Here is a 15,031-nt window from a genome sequence, read left to right as displayed (position 1 = left end):
ACATTATGCAACCCAATCTGTTACATCTCAGCCCAGGAATCTCCCCGACCATAGCCCATACTGGTCCTATACTTGGTGGGCTGGTAAGAGATCCTCAGCCTTGCTGGTTTGTGCATTGTAATCAGCCGCGTTAGACGTATGCAGTTTGGCATGGAAGCAGCTCTGGGGTTCCCTGTCCTTCCCCTCCGCATTTGGCATCAGTAGGCACCATGGTTGCAGAGATCTCCAGGCTTGAATGTAACCAGTCACAGGGGTGCATTGTGGAACACTGCAATGCGCATGGCCAGAGAGCTCTGCGTTCCGAGCAGCAAATATTATCGCTAGCTCCCTACTGCGCATGTCTCTGAAAACAGCTGTTCATCAGCAGGCTCAGAGCCCTGAAAGTTCTGCTGCGGCTGTACAAAATCAGGGCGGGCCTAGCGTGTTGCTGGCCAGGGTTATGCCATATCGACACCACACCACTACCCTTCAGCTGTAGGACACTTTTTGCTACATCCTTGTACGGTTCAAATCAGGGCTGTGGAGTCGGTACAAAAATCCACTGACTCCGACTCCTCTAATTTGCATATTACAATCTTGTTGATTGAAAGTATGTAACATGAAAATCGTCTCTTAACTGCCAATGCTTAGGAATTTTAAAAGACAACTGAAATGAGAAGGATATGTAGACTGCCATATTTATTCCCTTTAGACTAAAACTAGTCCTTGGTAAGAGTACTTGTAAAAGGTACAAACCGGAACAAAGAACATCTATCAGGCCCTAGGCAATGTAACTGTGGGTACATGTAAAGGTGGCCATACATGGTACAATTTTTTCATCCAATCTTACCAATTCTATGTACTATAAGGGAACTGCCTAAATTATCCTTTCAGTATATTCACTTAATTTACCCTTATACTACATAGAAATGGTAAGATTGTATGAAAAAATTGTACCATGTATGGCCACCATAAGAGTGATGTGCAGATACTCTGCAGGGGAATGAGGAGATTCTTCCTCTATTACACATTCTTCATGTACAATCTGAACATGGATCAGGCCCTAGGCAATGTAAGTGTGGGTACATGTAAGAGTGATGTGCAGGTACTCTGCAGGGGAATGAGGAGATTCTTCCTCTATTACACATTCTTCATGTACAATCTGAACAAGGTTTATGGGTGATAGACAACACCTCTGTGTTCGATGTGCACAACATTCTCAGTGGATTCCCTGCAGCTCTGTGGGGAGTGCATATGTAGAGTATAGTACTACTGTGTAACAAAGTAAACCTGAGACAGATGAAATTAAAGTTTTATACATACCTGGGGCTTCCTCCAGCCGCCTTCAGGATAATCAGTCCCTCGTTGTCCTCCTCCACCACCTGGATCTTCTGCTATGAGTCCAGGTACTTGAGCCAGTCGGGCGTGGTGCGCATGCACACACTCCACCGCCAGGAGCATACTACACCTGTGCAGCACTATTGCGCAGGTGCAGAACGCTCTTGGCTGTGGAAGCGGCATGCGGCCGGACTGCACTGACTGGCTGAATTACCAGGACTCATAGCAGAAGATCCGGGTGGAGGTAGACAGCGAGGGACTGATTAGCCTGAAGGGGGCTGGAGGAAGCCCCAGGTATGTATAACACTCTTCTTTTCATCCGTCTCAGATACCCTTTAATTTGTAGTCACCAAACCAAATGTTAACAAGATATCAAATTATTTGATTTCATCAGCAAAGGGAGTGCATACATTTGCATAAATCAGCATCAATGCAGAATTATTTCCATCTCATTGACCATCTCTATTAGTGACACAGCTACACATCAGGCTTTATTCTTACAGCATAGATGTTATTTAGTATATATGTTACGGCCAGAACCCGTAGTGTGGCCACTTCTAGTTCTGGCCGGCCAATGTGCGAAGTGGCCGCAGCGCAGCGGCCATTGTTAGAAATGTAATGTTTACGCCGTCTCGCTGCAGCCAAATTGATGACAACTTGCTTAATTTAATGAAATATAGCCGGCGGCAATGTAATAGATGAAGCCGCCGGCTTTCGCACTGCCTCTCTTCTCTCCCCTATCCACCACCCCCGCCTCCCATACAATAAGTGGCAGCCGGCGGGGACACGCGGTGTCCCGAGAGTTGTTCGTCGCGGCAGGGGAATCCTGCCGTTCCTGCAGAGCGGGTGCTGGCAGAAGCAATGTCTGCAGCCTCCCCGCTCTGCTGCCCCTGCCGCGGCGAATGACTCTCCGGCTGCATGTCCCCGGTTGCTACGTATATTGTATGGGAGGCCGGGGGGGGGATCGGGGAGAGGAGGGAGGGGGGGATCGGGGAGAGGCGGTGCGAAAGCCGGCGGCTTCATCTATTACATTGCCGCCGGCTATATTTCGTTAAATTAAGCAAGTTGTCATCAATTTGGCTGCAGCGAGACGACGTAAACATTCCATTTCTAACATTGGCCGCTGCGCTGCGGCCACTTCGCACATTGGCCGGCCAGAACTAGAAGTGACCACACTACGTATTCTGGCCGTAACATATATAAGAGATTCCTGTGTACACATCATATATACAGTCACAATCAGATGAGTATATCTGACTTTAAAAATACGAGGACTGCTTTATTGAAGCAGCACAAGTAACTCATTTTGATTGGATTATTTCATTTTTGTGGACTAAGCACAGCTATTACTGTATGTATAAATTATTTATGATGACTATTATCTGAGAAATAGAACATTTTACCATATTTTCTATTTTAATTACAGTTTAAAGTCATTAGTAGTCAGTCGGTGCACTGTCTTCCGACTCCAGGTACCCAAAATTGCCCCGACTCCACAGCCCTGGTTCAAATAGGTTTCCTTGTACAGCAGCCGTAGTTCAGGAAAAGTTAATAACTCATTAGCCGCTTCAGTAGCGTTATCTCATGTGACATAAGTGCGCTGCTTTTGATCTCAGTCGGCAGGACTCATTGTGCTGTAAATTCTTGGAGATCTCTGCTAGCAGAGGATATAGAAACTGAAAGCAGAAGTCCTCTGTTATTGTCTCACACTGCCCCCTAGTGACAAGTGACCATACATACACATTACAGCAGTACTAATTAGTAGCAAGGAAATGTAACAAATAAGAAATAAAAAGAAAATGTACTAAAATTAATTGGCATGAGCACCTGTGAGCCTCTAAATAAATTGTATGCTCATACGGTTTTGTTTGCGTTACTTTGCATAAAAGTTTTAAATAATTGTATTTATTCTTTTAAGTAAAATATTCCAATTCACAACTTCCTGTTTTGTCCTCCACAATCTCCAGCTGGCTGCACATCCCCCTCCTCTTTCTAGTCAGTCTAAAGCTGTGATAGGCTGTCAGTCATCAGGGGGCGTGGCTTCAGCTGACAGCGACCTCTCTCCCCTAAGAGGTTGGGTTTCAGGCTTACTGGGACTTGAGCAGTTGCAGAGGAATTATGAACTGGTGCAGACGCTAGTTTACTGTATGGTAGTTGGCTGATGGTGTAATGGTTAAGGGCTCTGCCTCTGACACAGGAGACCAGGGTTCGAATCTCGGCTCTGCCTGTTCAGTAAGCCAGCACTAATTCAGTAGGAGACCTTTGGCAAGTCTCCCTTACACTGCTACTGCCTATAGAGCGCGCCCTAGTGGCTGCTGCTCTGCTCTGGTGCTTTAAGTCCGCAAGGAGAAAAGCGCAATATAAATGTTATTTGTCTTGTCTTGTATTTTGGTTTAAAAAAAATATATATTGATTTTTTTTCCCAACACTTTTTATTGCATAAATTAATTGGAAACCCAGTTCTTTAAAATGAAGATTTAAGAGGAAAAAACTGCCTCAACATGCATTTAACGAAGTAAGGCTGTAAACGTCACTTTGCGGTAGGCAGAGAAACCGCCAGATTACTCAGTTTGTAGCTGTAGCAATCGCACTCATCATTCATCTTTGTGGCCACAAGTGATGCAGTTGTTGTTTTTCCCATCGACATCCGGACGATTTGATCCCTTGATCAAATCTGCTAGAAATCGATGATGCAAATGATTACTGACTCAGGCAGGTGGATTTTTGGCTGAAATCGATCTATCCAAACAATAGAGGCCTCTAGTGGTCAGGTAAGGTAGTGCCACAGTGCCTCTAGTGTTTTGGCTCCAGTCTTTGGCACAGGGTACTTAGGCAAAAGAGACAGGTTGGGATGTGCAATGAGATGCCAATAACTTTGAGTTGATGCAGCCTTATGCAGATTTTGTATGCAAATTTGTGGAGCTTCAAAATGAACCAATTTCCAAGCTGCATACAAAATTTGCATAATCCTGCATCAACGCAAAATTATTTGCATCTTATTGATCATCCCTAGAGACGGGGAGGAGTGTCCAACAGTAGAGAGAAGACGTGCACTGATGGAGAGTTGAGCCCTCCTCGCCCACTTAGGGGGTGGGGGTTCCTGGGGACCCGCCAGGGAGTGCACATAGTTGTCAGTGGATTTCATGCTGAAATCTATTGAAAATCTGTGTGTGGATGGATTGGATCAGCTAATGAGAAGGATCGATCTGTCAGTCTTCCTGACTTGATATCACAGCTCCCCCTCCTGGTGTGAGGGCTGCATTACAGCAGAGACTGGGAAACGGCTGTCACCCCTTTATCTGAATCTATGACCTCCTGATCACATGACCACAACTACTTCTATCCCATATAGAGAAACATGAGCAGCTTTCCCTACACTGTCAGGAATAGATTGTGAGCCTCTGGGAGAGGAAGTTATGTGAGTGCTTTGTAGACAATGTTTCCGGATGTATAAATGTATAATAATAATCTGTGTCTCTCAGGTATTAGAGACCTGCGTGAAGAACTGCGGCCATCGCTTCCACGTGCTTGTCACGCACCGCGATTTCATAGATGGCGTCCTGGTGAAGATAGTTTCCCCCAAGAACAACCCACCCACCATCGTGCAGGACAAGGTGCTGGCTCTTATCCAGGTGAGTCTCTCCAGGAGAGGAGTCACCAGAACCTGAGGCATTAAAGCCCAGCTCCGGGGAAGCAACTGGCTCCAAGCAGCTGACTTTCTTTGGGGTGTTTAATATTTCCTGTCCCCCTGTTAGTGAGATACCGCCTCCTCTGGTCTGTGGATTCTCTCTGACTTTAGGGTAAACTTACACTATATGGCCAGGGAGCCTGGGTGGACTTTCCACAAGGTTTCAGTGTGTGTTTATGGGAATGTTTGACCATTCTTCTTGGAGAGCTATGTGTGAGTTCAGGCACTGATGGAGGAGGAGGTGTGACTTGCTGGCTCCGCTCTAACTCATGTCAGAGGAGTTCTGTTGGATTGAGGTCGGGACTCTCTACAGGTCACAGCCAGGTTAGAACAGGAAGAGACCATCTCTAAACAAATTGGGAGCATGAAATTGGCTAAAATGTTTTCATATTCTAAATCGTGCAGAGCTCCTATGGCTGGAAGTTAGGGGCCGATACCAGGCACCCTGTAGTCCCTCTGTATCTTCCAGTCAGCTGCAGTGCCCCCCTGAAAGCTGTATGTGCGGCCCAGTGCCGTGCACCTCCTGATTGGGCATTCACAGTAGCCATTGACTGCCCGCGTCGGCCAGCTTTCACAGGGGCTTTGGCGGGTCGCAGAATGACGGCAAGGGTCACAAGGACTGCAGGGGGAGCTGGGAGAAGAACTGCTCTTTTTTCACTTTAACCACTTGACTCCGTGCTGCTGTGTCGGGGCAAGGCATGCTGCGCAGGGCAGCCACGCTGGTCCACGGACGAGAGAGCGGCCATGATTTCTGGAGTGTCCAGCGCTGGATCGGGGGAAGGCGTCCTGCATAGAGATGGCCCGAACCTACCGCGAAAGTTTGGTTCGCGTGAACTTTCACGAACCGCAATAGACTTCAATGGGGAGGCGAACTTGCAAAGTTTGAAAAAAAATTATGCTGGCCAGAAAAGTGATGTAAAACATGTTTCAAAGCATCTAACACCTGGAGGGAGACATGGTTGACTGGGATAGACGTCAAAAGTCCCAGAAATTTTTTTTTTCCCACAAAGCAGTGTTTTAACACATCAATCAGGGAGTAATTCTCCCCCTCTCCTCCCTCCCTCTCTCCTTCTCCTCCTCCGGAGGAGGATCTTGCATTCCAGGGGTTTGTAGGATGTCAAAAGCACACTCACATACATTGGCCAGGAAGCAAACTCAGGTCAACTGCTTGGAGGGCAGCTATGCTCACCACTATACCACCAACACTACAGGCTGAAGCTAGCCTAGCTGGCCTGGGAAGGATGAAAAGCTAGGTGGCCATGCAACCATTCCTGCTAACCTAAAGCTTACTTGTGTCTTACATCACATTGGCTTAGGACTTTACCAAATCCAATGCTCCAATATGGGGAAGCTTCTCTGTTTGCAATTTTTTTTTTTGTTTTTTTTGGGGCGTCACAGCTCACTCATCTCTTCAACTACAAGAAAGGCCCAGGAGTAGTCTTAGCTACCGTAATATCTATGTTACGGCTGGGCCCTTATTACACTTTCTCTTACAGGGCTATGGAAACCGTTTTGCCCATGCGATAAAGCGAGGTGCAAAAATGAAATCATGCCTAGCAGAGGATGTTTTTGATCCATCAACCTCTGGGTTATGGGCCCAGCACACTTCCGCTGCGCCACTCTGCAGTCTGCTTACATTTGTATACAATCTTCAAGTTTAAGAAGGGTACATTAGTTGAAATAGTTACACTACAATCTGTTACAGCAAGGCCCTAATGACACTTTCTCTTAAGGGGCTATGGCGGCCATATTCCCTTAAGAGTGTCATTAGGGCCTTGCTGTAACACAGACTGTAGTGTAACTATTTCAACTAATGTACTCTTCTTAAACTTGAAGATTGTATACAAATGTAAGCAGACTGCAGAGTGGTGCAGCGGAAGCGTGCTGAGCCCATAACCCAGAGGTTGATGGATCAAAAACATCCTCTGCTAGGCATGATTTCATTTTTGCACCTCGCTTTATCGCATGGGCAAAACGGTTTCCATAGCCCTGTAAGAGAAAGTGTAATAAGGGCCCTGCTGTAACATAGATATTACGGTAGCTAAGACTACTCCTGGGCCTTTCTTGTAGTTGAAGAGATGAGTGAACTGTGACACCACACTTCAAAAAACAAAAAAAAATAGCAAACAGAGAAGCTTCCCCATATTGGAGCATTGGATTTGGTAAAGTCCTAAGCCAATGTGATGTAAGACAAGTAAGCTTTAGGTTAGCAGGAATGGTTGCATGGCCACCTAGCTTTTCATCCTTCCCAGGCCAACTAGGCTAGCTTCAGCCTGTAGTATTGGTGGTATAGTGGTGAGCATAGCTGCCCTCCAAGCAGTTGACCTGGGTTCGATTCCTGGCCAATGCATGTGAGGCGTGCTTTTGACATCCTACAAATCCCTAGGAATGAGGGAGGGAGGGAAGAAGGGAGGAGGGAGGAAGGGAGCTGTTGTAGGGTGCTATATAAGGAATAACAATCAGCCAGGAGCAAGCTAACAAGCCTACAAGAGCCTAACTAAGCTTTCCCTAGCAAAGTGTGTGTAGCAGCTGTCCCCTTACTAATTTCTGTAGGTAGACGAGTGAGTAAAACTGCCGGAGAACCCTGCCTTTTATGGGGGGGGGGGGGGGGGGGGGAGTGGCTCCAGGAGCGAGTTTAGTCTGTTTGGCTACAATGTGCCTGCTGACTGTGATGTAGACGGTCAAAGTTGACCCTAACGGTGCACTGTGGGGGCGAACCGAACTTCCGCAAAAGTTTGCCTTCGCTGGCGAACGCAAACCCCCAAAGTTCGCCTGGAACCGTTCGCGGGCGAACCGTTCGGCCCATCTCTAGTCTTGCATACTGCGGCCACGCTAGTCCACAGACGAGAGCGCGGCTGCGATTTCTGAAGGGTCCAGCGCTGGATCGGGGGAAGGTGTCTTGCACAGTGCGGCCACGCTAGTCCACGGACGAGAGCACGGCTGTGATTTCTGGAGGGTCCAGCGCTGGATCAGGGAAAGGCAATCCTGCACAGGCAGCCATGCTGTTTCACGGACGAGAGCACGGCCCTGATTTCTACAGGGTCCATGGAAGAGAGCACGGCTGCGATTTCTGGAGGGTCCATCACTAGATCGGGGGAAGGCGTCCTGCACAGTGCGGCCACAGTAGTCCACAGATGAGAGCGCTGCTTGATTTCCGGAGGGTCCGTCACTGGATCGGGGTAAGACGTGCTACACAGTGCGGCTACGCTAGTCCATGGGCGAGGGTGCGGCTGCGATTTCCAGGGGGTCCATCACTGGGTTGGGAGGAGGACGGGGGAAACATCTGGAGGATGCTGAGGATTCCCTCTACTGAGGAAAGTATCTGTTTGCTGTTTTCAAAATAACAGGTTTATTTTAGCAAAGGAGATTTATTTCTTGTTTCAAATAATATCTATTGAAAGTATTAATCCAACCTATTCCATCTGCAATGCTGATAAAATGAAAAGAAAAAATAAGAAGGTATAACGGGCTGAAGATGGGTGTAACTAGAAGATCCTGGCCAGGGCATTACTGGTACACGCTGGTGTCAGGTCAGACTGACGCACAGGACCCCATCTCTGTAATTAAACTCCAAAGTAGAGAGCATTGTATACGGTGTCCATCTGTTGCTTCGTGTCGCGATGCAGGTAGATCGGGTGACACGTGCGACGCTGCCAGGCCAGCAGGTTAGTGTGTCGCGGTGCGTAGAGCTGCTGTGAGGCACAGTTACTGGGGAGGCAGTCCGTCCTGGAGAACAGCATCATTTCTCTACCTGCCCCGCTCGCCTCATACAGAGGAGGACATCACCAGACATACACTACAAGGTAAGTGGCTCCCCTTCTCTGCGGTGGACTGAGTGCTACTCACCATCCTCTCTTCTGGCCCCGCCCCCCTCGTACAGACCCACTGCTCAACTCATACAGAGTACTCACCTCATACTGTGTGTGCACAGAAATTATGTGTACCCATTCAGAGCAACACGGTGGCATAGCACTCTCGCCTTGCAGCGCTGGGTCCCAGCTCAAATCCCAGCCAGGGCACTCTCTGCAAGAGGTTTGTATGTTCTCCCCATGTCTGTGTGGGTTTCCTCCATGCACCCCGGTTTCCTCCCACATCCCAAAACCATGCAGATCACTGAATTGTCATCTCCTAAATTGACCCTTAACTATAATGGATATATGACTATGTAGGATTACATTGCAAACTCCTCTGAGGACAGTCAGTGACATGACTATGTACTCTGTAAAGTTCTGCAGAAGATGTCAGTGCTATATAAATACATAATAATAATAATATGGTAGGACATTAGACTATGACTATGGTAGGATTAGATTGTGAGCTCCTCTGAGGACAGTCAGTGACATGACGACATGACTATGTACTCTGTACAGTGCTGCAGAAGATGTCAGTGCTATATAAATACATAATAATAATAATATGGTAGGACATTAGACTATGACTATGGTAGGATTAGAGTGTGAGCTCCTCTGAGGACAGTCAGTGACATGACTATGTACTCTGTACAGTGCTGCAGAAGATGTCAGTGGTATATAAATACATAATAATAATATGGTAGGACATTACACTAGGACTATGGTAGGATTAGATTGTGAGCTCCTCTGAGGACAGTCAGTGACATGACTATGTACTCTGTAATGTGCTGCAGAAGATGTCAGTGCTATATAAATACACAATAATAATATGGTAGGACATTAGACTATGACTATGGTAGGATTAGAGTGTGAGCTCCTCTGAGGACAGTCAGTGACATGACTATGTACTCTGTACAGTGCTGCAGAAGATGTCAGTGCTATATAAATACACAATAATAATATGGTAGGACATTACACTATGACTATGGTAGGATTAGATTGTGAGATCCTCTGAGGACAGTCAGTGACATGACTATGTACTTTGTAATGTTCTGCAGGAGATGTCAGTGCTACTGTATATAAATACATAATAATAATATGGTAGGACATTAGACTGACTATGGTGGGATTAGACTGTGAGCTCCTCTGAGGACAGTCAGTGACATGACTATGTACTCTGTAATGTGCTGCAGAAGATGTCAGTGCTATATAAATACATAATAATAATAATAATAATATGGTAGGACATTAGACAATGAGTATGGTAGAATTAGATTGTGAGTTCCTCTGAGGACAGTCAGTGACATAACTATGTACTCTGTAATGTGCTGCAGAAGATGTTAGTGCTATATAAATACATAATAATAATATGGGAGGACATTAGACTATGACTATGGTAGGATTAGAGTGTGAGCTCCTCTGAGGACAGCCAGTGACATGACTATGTACTCTGTAATGTGCTGCAGGAGATGTCAGTGCTATATAAATACATAATAATAATATGGTAGGACATTACACTATGACTACGGTAGGATTAGAGTGTGAGCTCCTCTGAGGACAGTCAGTGACATGACTATGTACTCTGTAATGTGCTGCAGAAGATGTTAGTGCTATATAAATACATAATAATAATATGGTAGGACATTAGGCTATGACTATGGTAGGATTAGATTGTGAGCTCCTCTGAGGCCAGTCAGTGACATGACTATGTACTCTGCAATGTGCTGCAGAAGATGTTAGTGCTATATAAATGCATAATAATAATATGGTAGGACATTAGACTATGACTATGGTAGGATTACATTGTGAGCTTCTCTGAGGACAGTCAGTGACATGACTATGTACTCTGTAAAGCGCTGTAGAAGATGCGGAGCATTCATATGGAAATCTGTTGTTTAGTGCAGTTTCTGAGCATTACACGCAGGATGTGATGAAGGGAGTTTCTAGCAATAACCCCGTATCGGATGTCAGGATGGCCGTAGTGTTAGCGGTAGTCTTCCTCCTCTGTAGTCACACATGAAGCAGTTGATTGGATGAAGTCTTGTTTTACATTATCTTGTTTTTCCATCAGTCAGCTTGATACACGTGTCTCCTCCTCTCTCTAGGCTTGGGCAGATGCTTTTCGGAGCAGCCCCGACCTCACGGGTGTTGTGCATATTTATGAAGAGCTGAAGAGGAAAGGCATTGAGTTTCCTATGGCAGACCTGGACGCCTTGTCTCCAATACACACGCCACAGAGGGTGAGAGACCAGCACAGCTGCCAGTCTGTACAGCAAACCTGCCAGGAAGAACCTGAGCTGTGCTTAAAGAGGAAATGTTGCGAAAATCTTAAAAATTTAAAACACATACAAATAAGAAGCAGAATTCTTCCAGAGTAAAATGAGCCATAAATTACTTCTCTCCTATGTTGCTGTCACTTACAGTAGGTAGTAGACATTTGACATTACTGACAGGTTTTGGGCTAGTCCATCTCTTCATGGGGGATTCTCAGCATGGCCTTTATTCTTTATAAAGACACTTTAGGAGAACTGTACTTATTTGTATGCGTTTTGAATTTTAAGATTTTCGTGACAGTTCCTCTTTAACCACTTAACGACCAGCTAACGCCGATAGGCGTCGGCGGGTCGTTAGTGGTATAGCATGGAAACGGCCGCCCGATCGAGCGGCCTTTCCATGTCAGTTCACGGAGACTGTCTCTGTGAACAGTGTGCGAGCCGCCGATCGCGGCTCGCACGCATAATGTAAACACGCGGGGAAGAAATCCCAGCTGTTTACATCAATACGGCGCTGCTGCGCAGCAGCGCTGTGACGTAGATCGGCAATCCCTGGCCTCTGATTGGCCGGGGATCGCCGGCATCTGATAGGCAGAAGCCTATCCTATCAGGCGCAGGACGGATATCCGTCCTGCGCCGCTCAGAGGGGTAGGGAGAGGGAGGGAACGGGCGAGAGGGCGCAGAACACTGCGGAGGGGGGCTTTGAAGAGCCCCCCCCCCCGCTAAGCAAATGCACCCGGCAGCGATCAGACCCCCCCAGCAGGACATCCCCCTAGTGGGGAAAAATGGGGGGTAGTCTGATCGCCCTGCTGCACTCTTGATCGGTGCTGCGGGCTGTAGAGCCCACGCAGCACCGATCACTGAAAAATACCCTGGTCCTTTAAAGGGACACTTAAGTCAGGAATAAAAAATCAGTTTTACTTCCCTGGGGCTTCTACCAGCCCCCTCCAGCCGTCCCATGCCCTCACAGTCGTGCCTTTTAAGGAATACCGTAGGGGAAAGAAAGAGTTGAACTTACCCGGGGCTTCTAATGGTCCCCCGCAGACATCCAGACAACAGGGCAACACAGGCGCAGTGGTTTTCAGACTTTAAAGTCTGAAATTCCAGAAGTGAACTGGAGGCGGGGCCGGAGCATCGGTGAGTGGCTGCGCGGGCACAGGATGTCTGCAGGGACCGGAGCATCGGTGAGTGGCTGCGCGGGCACAGAACGTCTGCGGGGGACCATTAGAAGCCCCGGGTAAGTTCAACTCTTTTTCCCCCGACCCCCCCCTACAGTATTCCTTTAACTGTAGACTTTTACTTACCGGGGGCTTCTTCTAGCCTCCCGTAGTCTGTGAGGTCCCTCTGCGTCCTCTGAGCCCCCTCCGTTCTCCTGCTGGTGGCTCCGTAAGGCTGAGACTGTTTGCGTCGACCACGCATGCACGCTCCCTTCTCGAACGCACTCCACTCACTGGGAGTGTTCTGCCCATGCCTGGTTTATTCTTTTGAGAACCACGCATGCACAGAACTGGAGCGCATAGAAGGGCGTGTGGACTGCACATGCGCAGCTGGCATGACCACAGTCCCAGACGCACCTCTTATAGAGGTTAAAGAGGAACTCCAGTGAAAAATGTTTTTTTAATAAAAAAATAGTGCTTCATTTGTACAGTAATTATGTATAAATGATTGTCAGTGTTTGCCCATTGTAAAATCTTTTAAATCCCTGATTTACATTCTGACATTTATCACATGGGGACATTTTTACTGCTAGCAGGTGAAGTCAGTGGAAGGAGATGCTGCTTGCTTTTTTGGCAGTTGGAAACAAGGCTCCCACAGTGTGATGTCAGAACCATGGTCCTGACATCACACTGTGGGAGGGGTTTCACCACAATATCAGCCATACAGAGCCCCCCGATCTATTCGAGAAAAGGAAAAGATTTCTCATGGGAAAGGGGGTAGTAGCTACTAATTGGGATAAAGGTCAATTCTTGGTTATGGTTTCTCTTTAATATCACGGTTTCTTGTTGCTTTATAATGTCATGGTTTCTTGTTGCCAGGTAATGTTATGGGTTTTTATTACGGGGTAATGTCCTGGTTTCTTAATGCCAGTTAACAACATGGTTTCTGTGTACCGGGTATTGCCATGGTTTCTTGTTGCCAGGTATTGTCACAGGGTTTTTTTTGCCGCGCAATGTAATGTTATGGTTTCTTGTTGCCAGATTAACCTTAAAGAGACACTGAAGCGAAAAAAAAAATATGATATAGTGAATTGGTTGTGTACTATGAATAATTACTAGAAGATTAGCAGCAAAGAAAATATTCTCATACTTTTATTTTCAGGTATATAGTGTTTTTTCTAACATTGCATTATTCTATAATATGTGCAGATTACACAACACTCAGCATTCAAAATGATTCTTTCAGAGCAGTCTGTGAACTAATGACCTCTCCTCTAGCAGAGAAAAAGTAAACAGTTCAATTACAGTTGAGATAATAAAAGTCAGATAACAGCCCTCTCCACGACTAACTTAGTCGGAGAGCTTAATTGCTTGTTTGCATAGAGATAACAACTGGAGTTTCTCAACTCTTCCTGTACTGGAAACAATTAGACTGATGTATCTGATCTTAATGTTTTATTTCTTAGCTGTACTACACATACAAATCATAATATCATAATTTTTTTTTCGCTTCAGTGTCTCTTTAATTCACTAAGATCATGCTGGAGATGATAGCCTTAATTCACTAAGCTTATCTCCTGTCTTTAATAACTCTTCTGAGCTGTTTCTACAGTTATCACCATGGTGATAACGGTAGAAACAGCTCAGAAGAGTTATTAAAGACAGGAGTTAAGCTTAGTGCATTGAGGCCAAAGGCAAGAGAAAACATACCTCCACACAGTGAGAGAGTTATCTTATCTCCTCATTCCTAAAGTTACCTCCTCTGTAGTTATTTTTACACACAGTTAACAGCTGTCTTTAACTTTAGAGTTCTGGAGTTATTTTAAAGAGACACTGAAGCGAAAAAAAAAATGATATTATGATTTGTATGTGAAGCACAGGTAAGAAATAAAACATTAAGATCAGATACATCAGTGTAATTGTTTCCAGTACAGGAAGAGTTGAGAAACTCCAGTTGTTATCTCTATGCAAACAAGTCATTAAAGGATACCCGAAGTGACGTGTGACATGATGAGATAGACATGTGTATGTACAGTGCCTAGCACACAAATAACTAGGCTGTGTTCCTTTTTTCTTTCTCTGTCTGAAAGAGTTAAATATCAGGTATGTAAGTGGCTGACTCAGTCCTGACTCAGACAGGAAGTGACTATGGTGTGACCCTCACTGATAAGAAATTCCAACTATAAAAACAGTTTCCTAGCAGAAAATGGCTTCTGAGAGCATGAAAGAGATAAAAAGGGGAATTTCTTATCAGTGAGGGTCACACTGTAGTCACTTCCTGTCTGAGTCAGGACTCAGTCAGCCACTTACATACCTGATATTTAACTCTTTCAGGCAGAGAAAGAAAAAAAGGAATGCAGCATAGTTATCTGTGTGCTAGGCACTGTGCATACACATGTCTATCTCATCATGTCCCATGTCACTTCGGGTATCCTTTAAGCTCTCCGACTAAGTTAAGGTGCGTACACATGCCGGACTGGAGGCAACGACGGGTCCGTCATTACCTCCCGCTGGGTGGGCGTGCCAACGACAGTCCGGCGTGTGTACGCACTGTCGGCGGACTGATACGGCTGCTTCTGAGCGATCCGCCGGGCGGATCGCTCAGAAGCAGCCGTATCAGTCCGCCGACAGTGCGTACACACGCCGGACTGTCGTTGGCACGCCCACCCAGCGGGAGGTAACGACGGACCCGTCGTTGCCTCCAGTCCGGCGTGTGTACGCACCTATAGTCGTGGAGAGGGCTGT

General features: G+C 46.3%; 1 protein-coding gene across 7 annotated transcripts in view; it reads left to right on the top strand.

The window, feature by feature from the left end:
- The window catches only part of TOM1L2 (target of myb1 like 2 membrane trafficking protein), a 107,604-nt gene that overhangs the window by 51,313 nt on the left and 41,260 nt on the right, over window positions 1–15,031 (top strand). For all 7 annotated transcript variants that reach the window (XR_011022627.1, XM_068243547.1, XM_068243546.1 and 4 more), the window contains exons 4-5: window positions 4,800–4,949; window positions 10,962–11,096. Coding sequence is in view for 6 of the 7 variants with exons in the window: in XM_068243547.1 (XP_068099648.1) it covers window positions 4,800–4,949; window positions 10,962–11,096 (285 nt within the window). In the remaining variant the exon portion in view is untranslated. The remainder of the gene's footprint in view (window positions 1–4,799; window positions 4,950–10,961; window positions 11,097–15,031) is intronic.

This window comes from Hyperolius riggenbachi, chromosome 7, assembly GCF_040937935.1.
Source record: "Hyperolius riggenbachi isolate aHypRig1 chromosome 7, aHypRig1.pri, whole genome shotgun sequence".
Lineage (NCBI taxonomy): Eukaryota > Metazoa > Chordata > Amphibia > Anura > Hyperoliidae > Hyperolius > Hyperolius riggenbachi.
Note: the sequence above shows the minus strand (reverse complement) of the source record. Positions and strands in the feature narration are given on the sequence as shown.